General features: G+C 52.0%; 1 protein-coding gene across 2 annotated transcripts in view; it reads left to right on the top strand.

Annotated features, from left to right (window-relative positions):
• Nucleotides 1-4,445: 4,445 nt before the first annotated feature.
• PBX1 (PBX homeobox 1) overlaps nucleotides 4,446-10,420 on the top strand; it is a 111,115-nt gene continuing 105,140 nt past the window's right edge. The window contains exons 1-2 of one of the 2 annotated variants that reach the window (XM_084527190.1): nucleotides 4,446-5,392; nucleotides 7,930-8,003. In XM_084527190.1, the coding sequence (XP_084383316.1) occupies nucleotides 5,202-5,392; nucleotides 7,930-8,003 (265 nt within the window). In that variant the 5' untranslated portion in view covers nucleotides 4,446-5,201. The remainder of the gene's footprint in view (nucleotides 5,393-7,929; nucleotides 8,004-10,420) is intronic. The other variant, XM_084527191.1, reaches the window with a different exon arrangement.

The following is a 10,420-nucleotide window of genomic DNA, read 5'->3' as shown; positions in this document are numbered from 1 at the left end:
TCTCCCCACCTCTAAAAGAAGGCTGGGGGCATGCCTTTTTTTAGCAAAGTGTCTGAAAATGGGCTTACTGTAAAAATGACGGTGGTGAAGAGGTCTCATCCGCAGGCCTGACTTGTGGGATCTCATGGAGGAGCTGTGGCATACGGTCATGTGCCTGTCCCTCTAATGTGGCTTTCTCTTTTAAAAAGCGCTGTGCAGAATGTGAGACACGCTAGATAAGAGTGAATTTAACGGCTATTTCCCATCCTTTGAGGAACATCAGTATTGGCTGAGAGAGGGAAAAAGACCTTTTTTGTTGAGACCAGAATAGACCTGCTTTTACTGGAGGAATCTGTGAGTGCTTTTGCTGATATTTCCTCTGATGGCTTTTACCTGACTTGTTTTTCAAAACCCCTGTTGAAATTTCTCAGTCTTCAAGCACTGTTTCCGTGCTGAAATTCGAGTTTGGGGTCTGGAAAAATGTCCAAAATGATTTTGCAAATGGCTTGCTGCGATGCCAGAGTCGCGGAAATGGGGCACGCTGTAAGGAAAGTCACCTGTTTATTTCTGGGAGGGCAGAGAATTTGTTTTAAACAATGCCATTTGCTTTTCAATTACGGGCGTTTTTGTGGAAAAAACATTGCAGCAGCCTGTAAGAAAGAGCACGTGATCACAATTAAAGAATGTGTTGTGCTGTATCAGAAGGTAGCATTTAAACTGAGGAAAGCCGGAATATTGACTATAACTCATTGTAATTATACCATCTATTTCAAACATGTAAATATGTTTGGTAGCACTTACATGTTTATGTCAGCCATTGGGAAAAGCAGTTTTCCTTTTTGGTAAACTTCTGATGATAAGAATTTTGTTACTTGCATTTGAATAAGCAACAAACAAGGAGTTTAGGCACAACGCATTTATATGCAGAAAGAAGTGGGTCCTCTCTCCCGTCACTGCAGAAGTTTGCCCGTATTAAGGTTGTGATAATATCGTGGATAGGAAATGTTAATAAACCACACCGAGCCGTGCAGTTCTGAACAGAATACCCCATTATCGTGTCCAAATCGGCGTGCCATAGAGGCTTGAACGTGAGACTGGGAGTGGGGTGGCTGGGAATCTGCTTCTGGCTCCCCTGGGCCAGGTGAACATCGACAAAACCCTGCTCGTGCCCCTTTCTGCGCCCTTTAACTGCGAATTCCCGTAGTTGGCTCCTTTTGGAAGGGCTCTGAGATCCACACATCAAGATTGCTCCAGAAGACCCAGGCACTTTGCTCAAGTCTGACGCACAAACCCAGCAAAACCTTGAAGGCTGATTTAGCCTGGCACAGGGAGCGAAGACACGTCTCTGCTAAAATGGATGAGAAAATTCCCTCAGCTGCTGGGGACTGGGATCCTTCGCCAGGGGAAATTATTCTGAGCCTATTTCCCTTCCCTTTGACATTTTCTGTCTTATCAAAAGCCAAATGAGTAAGGAAGAAGGTTAATGACTAAGCTGACAAATAAACATCCAGTTCAAAAAAGCAACAACATTTCCAGGAAAAATTAAGAATCTCCCCTGAACACCAGCTAGGAATTTAAACCCTGCCACATTTAACCCAAGAGGGACTGTCTGTTTGGAGCTCATTGTGCTCCCAGGGCACGGGACAGGGGCTGGTTTTTCCATGGAATGAGGTAGTGGAAAAAGTGCAGAAAAGGGAGGAAAAGGAATTTGGTTGTGAAGAATGGAAACGAGCATCACCACTGAGGTATCCCAGGTACCCATCCCCTGAAGTGGGGCTACGTATCGACTATGGGGTCTCAGTTTTGAGGCCTCAAAGTAAAGGAGTCTGAGGAACTCAGGCTGTCCTCACCAAAATGAGAACGTGTAAGGATTCACAGGGCAGGAGACTGGTTTTCATCCTGTGGTGTAGGCGTCGGGGGGTGATGGTGGTGGGGAGATGCTTCCCTCGTGCTCAGAGAAAGAGTGTGCTTGGCCTCAATTTCCCAGGGCTTCGCTCCGCCACGGTAATGGTGCATTAACAACAGCTTGATTTTCATTCAATAAATAATAGGAATTATGTCATGCTGGAGCCAAGACTTTAAACAAGAGGCTCCCGTAAACGTTTTCTTCAGGAATCCGTGATAAACCAAAGACAGTGTCAGACGTCCTCCCAGGGAGCAGGGCCGGCAGACTTGGACCCTGTCCATCTGCTTCGCCATTGAAACAAAACCACTTTATAATAACCACAGAGGGGAGGAAGCGACGCAGCTTGGCATATACACTTATACTATGTGTGGTGGAAATGTTTATTCTTTATTTCAGGAAGATTTAGTGGGTGTAGAGATAATAGAGCAGAGCGCTTGCTTGTGTCTTGGGGAAGGAGGGGTGGTGGCGTTCGGGCTTTAAGGGAGTCCAGTGTCAGCTCCCGAGGGGAATATTTTCGGTAATACCTATTGCAGTCTCAGGCACTTGGAAGGCAGAAGGAGACAGTGGGATGAAATGTGCTTTTCGGGAGAGGTGTTGTAAAGGCCCCAGGATTAGTTATCTCTGACAGGAGGGATTTTACAGACTCCGGTAGACGGCAGAGGCAGAGCCCTGGCCGTTCCCAATTGCTCCTCCAAGGCCCCGTGCTGGATGCCCCCTGTGGAGCAGCTCGGGCTGCAGCATCCCCCTCCCCGTGAGATGCCACGGGGTGAGCCTCGGGCTCACCCACCCCACAGACAACTCCTCTCGCCCCCATGTGAGCCTCATCTCCTACCCATGACGGCTGCCCTAAGGGTCTCCTGGCTCCCGCTGCCTGGCATCTACCCAAAACGCTGCAGGACCACGCTGTGACTTTGGAAATGGGGAAAGATTTGCAGTAGAAGAGTCTGTGGGGTCAGCAGACCACGGCATCCCACCCCTGGCCTGTCGCAGCGCTCCCCGTTTTGTCGTGCACGTGGAGCTCTTGCTGTGCTTCCACTCCCTGGGGCTGCTCAAGATCAAACCCAAAACCTGTGCTGACCTCTGGGGATGGGAGAGTCCCTGCCAAATTTTGAGACAGCGTACGTCTAGACTTGGTGTGCGAGCAAGGGAGTGAAGAGATGACTAAGTGTCTGAAAGTTTGGGCCTTTGGAGAGAAGTCCCTTGGCTCCTGGTTCCTTGGATCAAGTTCCATTTCCTGTGGAGCCATGGAGATACTGGATATTTTCTCCCGTTTCTTGGCCTTTTTGAAAAAGTAAAAAAAAAATATATAGATCTGTCTTGGGTGAGGAAACAAATTTTTGAAAAATTTTGGCAAGTCGAGGATCAAAAAAAATGTGTTGAGCGAAACATTTCATAGCGACAAAAATCAAAACATCTCACTTTGCCTTCAACCGCTTTAAAACATTTTAATGGGTTGAAAGGAAATTTCAAAATGGAAAGTCATGTTTTGCTTAAAACACTGGAAAGTGTTTCATTAACGAGGAAGAGCAGAAGCAAAACAATTGCCTTGTTGTTTTTTTTTTTTTATTTCCAATAAACTGGATGGCTCTGTCCCCGACCTGCACCGAGGTCAGGGGCTGTGTTCCCTTACAAGGGACCTGGAGCTTGGCAGCCCTCGCGTCTGATGAAGTCACCTCCCAGGCAGGAAGCTTTTCTGATTGCCCTAACTCCCTTTTACATCTTTTTAATACAACTTTGCAGGCTTCAGCTGGCCCTGCTCACCCGCTGGTGCCTCCAGAAGTATTTCTGGCCACGTGGCAGCCTCGGATCTGGGATAACGCAGAGAGGGGCTGGCGAAGTCCTTCACCTGTGACACCGTGACAAGTAGACCTGAATTGCGGTCTCTGTGGCCTTGGGATCTCTGCTGGCTTCCCTTGCCCTGAGGACGTACGGTTTGGGCTGCAAAATCAGGTGTGGGACCATCTGGTTCCATGTGGGGTCACCAAATTGTCCCCCAGCTAGAGCAGCCCCTGGGCTTTAGGTTGTGGTGAGGAGATGCTGTGGGTATATCCTCGGCCTTGCCCTGCTGCCCCAGTTCTTTGTGTCCCTGAGGGTCCCTTGTGGCTGGGGACAAGCTGGTGGCTGTGCTTTGGGGGTGGCCGTGCTTTAGGGACAGCTCTGCCCCCACCGCCTCACGGGGATGAGGTGAGGCGAGGGGCGCCGTGAGCCCCCTGTGGGGCTGTGTGGGTTCGCTGTGGCGTGCCGGGGAGGATCTCGGCTGCCGGCTGAGCGCCTCCAGGCAAAGCCAGGAGGAGAAAGGAGAGGAAGAAGAAGGAGGAGGAGAAGGAGGAGGAGGAGGAGGAGGAGGAGGAGGAGGAGGAGGAAGGCCGTGGGCGCTTTAAGGCGCGGGCGGGGCGCGGCCCCCGGCCCACCTCTGAACCCGGAGATTGACGGGGGGGCGGTGCGGGCGGCGGGGCCGGGCCTTCCCTCCGCCGCCGCCAATGGGGCCGGGGGGGCGGGGAGCAGCGGCGGCCCCTTCCTCCCCTCCTCCTCCTCCTCCTCCTCCTCCTCCTCCTTCTCCCTCCTCCTCCTCCTCCTCGGGTTCCTCCGTGCCACTTTGAGGAGTCCGGAGCCGAACAAAAGCAGGCGGCGAGGGCCGGGGCCGGGGGGGGCTGCGGTGCGCGGAGGCCCGGCCGGGGGGGGGCAGCCCCCGCTGCCGCCCACCTCAGCGCTGCCGGCGGCCACGCAGCCCCGAGCCCGGCCCGGAGGAAGGGAAGAAAAAAAAAAAAAAAAAAAAGGGGGAAAAAAAAAAAAAAAAAAGGGGGCAAAGTTTGGAGCCCGCCCGGCTCCGGCGCTGACAGCGCCCCGCTGGGATCCGGAGTGACTCCGGAGCGGCTCCTGCCCCGCCGCCCCCTTTTGGAGTCGCCGCCGTTTCCCCTCCCTTCCCCGGAACCCCCCCTCCTTCCCTCCCTCCCTCCTTCCCTCCCTCCTCCTCCTCCTCCTCCTCCTCCTCCAGCAGCCGAAGGGATTTTTTTTCCCCCCTTTCTTTCCTCTCCTCTCTCTCTCTCTCCTTTTTTTTTTTTTTTATTTTTTATTTTTTTTATTTTTTGATTTTTGTATTTTTTCTCCTCCCCGCCGCGGAGCTGGAAGCCTGAAGGATCGATACCAATAAAAAAAAAAAAGAAAAAAAAGAAAAAAGAAAAAAAGCAGCGCGAAGAGGAAGAGGAGGAGGAGGAGGAGTGTGTGCAGAGGAGGAGGGGGGGGGGGAAGACACGAAGAAAAAGAAGAAGAAGAAGAAAAGCGAGCGAGGAGCCGAGCCCAGGCGGCGGGGCCGGAGATGGACGAGCAGCCGCGGCTGATGCACACGCACGGCGGGGTGGGGATGCCCGGGCACCCGGGCCTGTCCCAGCACATGCAGGATGGACCAGGCGGGGCGGAGGGGGAGGCAGGCAGGAAGCAGGACATCGGAGACATCTTACAGCAGATCATGACCATCACCGACCAGAGTTTGGACGAAGCGCAGGCCAGGTGAGGCTCGCCGGGGGGGGGGCACACGGACACACACACACCGACATACACACAGACACACGGACATACACACGGACACACGCCCGGGATGATTTGGGGGCAGGTGCCGGGGAAGTTTGGCCGCCCAGCAGCTCCGCCGCCGCCTTTTGTGCGCCCCCGGCTCGCCCTTTGTTGGCCGCCGGGGGGCAGCCCCGGAGCCCCCCCCCCCCCTTAGCCCTGCTCCGAGCCCTGCCTGGGGCGATCGGGGCCGGGGGTGGGGGGGCGGCTCCGGGCATTGTTCGGCGCCCTAGGGGCTGCCCCCACCCCTCTAGGCAACTTTGGGGCAGTTTCGGGGCTTTGAGGAGCCGTCCTGGAGCGGGCGAGGAGTGGATCCCCTCCGGATCCCCTCCGGATCCCCTCTGGATCCTGCAGGAGCTGCGGGTCCCACCGCTGGGGCCCTCCTCCCGCTGTTTTTCAGGCCGTGCTTTTGTGCTCAGAATGCGTTACGTAGATCCTTTTTTTATATATATATATTTTAATTATTATTATTATTATTTTTAATCGCAGAAGGAATTAAAAAATAAAAAAAATAAGGCTGCGAAACGCAGCAGCCGAAGCGCCCTCGGCTCGGAGCAGCGCGCGCCCAGCAAAAGTTAGGGGGGGGGGGGGGAAATCTCCCAATTCAAAATCTCCCACTTAAAAGCCTAGCGCTAAGAAAGTCTCCCAGAATCGTCTGGGGGGCACCCTTGAAATTTCTCCTGCTGGGGGTGGTGCCGTTCCCCCTGGCATCCGTGCTGGTGGCCGGGGAGGATTGCTCGAGTACATTGTTCCTGGAAAAACGCACGGCACCGTCCCACAGCCCCGCGGCACGACAACTTCCAGGGGGCTGAAAGTGTCCCCCCAAACCCCCTGCTCGCCTCCTGGGCTCGGCGAGAGCGTTTGTGCTGTCCTTTTTCAATTTTATTTTGATTTTTTTCTAGTCCTCGTGCAGGGGCAGAGCAGCTCATAATGCGCTTTCCTCCCGGCCCAACGCGGGGAAGCGAGGGGTCTCCCTCCTGAAAGTTGTGGGGTTGGTGTGTGATCCTGCAAGGGTAATTTGGGGTGCTTAATCACATCAGTAAGCCCCAGCCAGAGCAGAGCGAGGAGAAGGTGATATGGTTTTGCCTTGCTGGGCTATTTCAGCTGCTTCCTCGCAGTACTTTTCTTTTTTTTCCTTTTTCTTTTCCCCGAGCTGCCAAACGCACAGCATTTATCAGTGGTGTTTAGCTGTGCATTTCCTGCATCCATCCTGCTGTTTGCGTGGCCGTTTTGCTCCTTATTATTATTATTTTTTAAAGTTTTGGGAAGATGCAAAGTGCCAGTATTATCTGTAAGAGGGCCCCTGCAGCGCACGGCCGTGATTTGTGTCCACCCCGATGTCTGCACCCATCTGGGTGTGCTGATAAGGGGCCGCTGTGGTTCGGCGAGGGCATATACCTTTGAGAGGCTTCATCAGAGAGATAAATCTTTTTAACATGTTGTGGGTGGTGGGGTAAGTAGTGTGAATGTTTGCCAGATGTTCACATCGTCTTGGCGTGTAATTTCGGTTGGTAAACAGAAATCCCGTAACTGGCGCCTGATAGGAACAGCCCTTTATACGACCGAACCCCTGGCAAAATGATCGTATGGGCTAAGGAAAAAGAAATAAATCCTGCCTCAGCAGGCACACGGTGGGTTTTAAAGCCAGCCGATTCAAACCACCCCCCCCTAAAACCTCGCCTTTCCTCTAAACCCACGGGAGACCGGTCAGCTATGAAACCACCACCGAAAAGAAAGGCAGCGAGCAGGATGCCTCCCACTTCCCAGAAGCATCTGGCTGTGCTTTTTTTAAATGCATTTACTATCCCAATTGTAAAGAATTAAATCTTAACACCTGCAAATAGGCTGGCTGTATGCAAGAAGTGTAGCAGGAAGGCAGGGAGATGGATTTATTCCTCCATATGCGCGCGTGCCTGTGGCCGTGCGTTTCTGCACTCCAAGTTGGGCGCTGAAATCCCCCGAATTGACAGCTCTAAGCAGAGGATGTTGCCAGCCTAGGGAAAAAAAGGGGGGGCATTTATTTTTTTTCTTTCTTTCCCCTCTGCCTCGCAGAACGAGCTGAATGAAACACATGGCTGGGTTTAATATTGGAGGTGGGAGACGGAGGGAGCCCCGCGCTGCTCGGCTGTGTGTGTTTGAATGAGTTACACCACGCTTGCCTTCCCAGCCCTGGCTCTGGCTCGGCGAACGCAGCCTGCCTTGCACTTTGTGGCCGTGAGAGCCGCTCGGTGGCAAATCCTAATTCCAAGCGATTCCCAAATTGGTGCCATTTATCTGCTCTCCGTTAGCTGCTGGCGGCACCGCTGCTCGCATCCCTTGAGCCCCGGCGGGGACGGCAGCGGCTGGGCCCGGGGGCTGCTGGGCTCCCAACCCCGGCCAAAATCCACCCCCGGTGCACTCAGCAGGGCTGATGTGAATTTTGGGAAGTTCTCCCCAGCTGCAGCGACGTCCTAACCTCCCCCCTTTTCTTCTCTCCCCAGGAAACATGCTTTAAACTGCCACAGGATGAAGCCAGCCCTTTTTAATGTCTTGTGTGAAATCAAAGAGAAAACAGGTAGGAAATCAGTGCTGTTCCTTCTACTGCTTTTATTTATTTTTGATTTCTGCTCTTTGAAGGTATTATGCCACAAAGTTTGTGCCCCCTCACCCCCCCGCCCGTGTGTAGGAGTGTTTAAGTGGGGAGAAATAACTCGCTGGTATTTAATGCTTCTGGCACTGGACTCGCATGATGTGGTTTGTGTCTGCAAGGGAAAATGCTGTGGTTTAATTTCTATTGTATGGCCGCTCGTTATTTCTTGTTTTCTTGGGGGAGAGAAGGAAAAAAAAAAAAAAAAAAAGCAAAACCTTGCCATTTCTCTCTTACTCTAGTTTTTTTTTTCTTTAAAAATGTGGCACTGTTTAAAAAAATAATCCTGCCTAGGGAGTGTGCGGGGAGAAAAACAAAATGCAATTGCGCAATTTTACTGCTGCTCCTGGTTTGGTAAACCTAAAGGTGTCTTACTTTGTATTTTTTTTTTTTTTTTTTTAAAGAAAGGGTTAAAATGCTCTTGTCTGCCAATCATCCGGGCTAGCTCGCATAAGAGCAAGTTGTCAGCTGCCTTTAGTGAAAGCAATATATTAGATTGTTAGTTACTTTAGGGTACTGTTGTTTTATGACATGGGGTGTTCTCAGGCTTCTAAAGAAGCTAATGACATGAGAGCGTTGGCTCTGCCGTTTCCCACTTTCCAGACCTCCTACCATGTACTAACACACTTATAACACATCCCAGGGGGGCATTTAAATTTTAAAAGCAACAATTAAAAAATAGCAGTCATCAATCAAGGGTGATCTTAAACAACAGATGCTCAGGAAAGGACATTTAGCAACATGCACCACTTATTTATTTATTTGCTGGAATCTTTTTTTTTCCTTTTTTTTTTTTTTTTTTCCTTTTTTCCAATTGGGGGAAATGATGGAAATTCAGCATGGGGGGGTGACTTGCCTCTGCCTTTCCGAGCTGATCAGAGGTGCTCCGAGGTTCCCCGTGCTGATCCAGCTGCCTTGGTTTAGCAGCCTGTGAAGTACTTGACTTCTCCACCCCCCCTCAGCCTCCCCTCTTACAACACGGACCGTACCAGTCAATAATTCATATCTAAACCATATAAGCAAGGGCATGACATGAATGAAAGTGACAATAAATATGATTGCACACCCCGTTGATATACATTGATAGTTACACATAAAAGGGGAACAGCTTTCGGAAACCTGAATCTGGGCCTTACTTTTTTTTTTTTTTTTTTTTTTTTTTCCTCTTAAATATATATAAACCCGCGTGGTGCGAGCAGGTGATAGGAAACACAATTACTTGACTCCTGCAATATATATAAAACGACTAAGGGGGCCTATTGTTAAGCGGTGTTTGTGCAGCTTGTAGCCTAGACAAAGCACCTACGATGGCATGCGGCGCTCCGAGTCCTTAAGGCCGTGCTGTCCGACCTCCCCGAGAAGTCAGGCGTCGGGTGGGTTCCTAAATGCCGTGCCATGGGTTCTGCACAGACCCTCTGCAGAGTTTGTATGGTGTGAGGAGGAGGTGGTGCAGGGATTGAGCTGTTTTTACAGTCCTTTACTGTGCGCCCACCCCCCAAAAAGGAGCCCTCAAGTTCCTTTCCCTCTTCCCTCCTGCTTTGATTTGGTGCTAGCCAAAGGCAACGCGTGTCTGTGCTGCCGTGTGTGCTGCTGGTGCTCTGGCAGGGTCGCCGATGAATCCCAGCTCGCTTTTGATAGCACAGCCACAAAGTTTTTGGGGTGGGGAATCCAGGACCAGCCCCGGCGGCGGATGCGGGCGACGTGCTAACGGGGATGCTGCAGCTGTGAGCTAATGCCTGGTGGCAGGCTGGAGTGTGCCGTGGAAACAGAGGATGCTCAGGTGTGGGCTGGGGCTGCCTGAGCCTTTTGCAATGTGTTATTTGTTGGTGTTGTGCCTGGGTTACTTGGATACAGCTGCGCAGGGAAGCCTGAAGAGGTTGAGCCGAGGTGGCTTTTGGAGCCTGGGTTGCCTGCCCTCGGATGCGGTGGCTTATTTGTGCTGTGCAAATTAAAACTCCTCCTCCCCTTTCCCCCAGCTGCATCCCCAAAAGTCACACTTTGTGAGCGAGCAAAGGGCCAGATGGCAATTTATTTATTTTTCCTATTTATTTGCCATTACCAGGTGGGCCTGGCTGCAGCAGGAGGGCAGCCCTGGGTTTGCTGGGGCTGAGAAACCCGGGGTTGCGGGCAGGTCTGCACAGCCAAGTTGAGCCGAGTTCTCCCCCCAGCCTCCCCATTTTGCTTCCCAGCATTTTTTTTACGTGTGTGGTGGGTTTTTCTCGTGTGAGCCGTCGCCTGACATCCCGCTGGCTGCTCGTGGTCACCGTGTCCCCCCCCTCCCCGGCGTTATGATGTGCAGAAATGTGCATCCAGTTACCCGCTGCCTGATTTAAGTGACTCCAGAG

The sequence above is a fragment of the Aythya ferina genome (assembly GCF_964211825.1).
Source record: "Aythya ferina genome assembly, chromosome: 8".
In the NCBI taxonomy this organism is placed as follows: Eukaryota; Metazoa; Chordata; class Aves; order Anseriformes; family Anatidae; genus Aythya; species Aythya ferina.
This window is presented reverse-complemented; position numbering and strand designations above follow the sequence as displayed.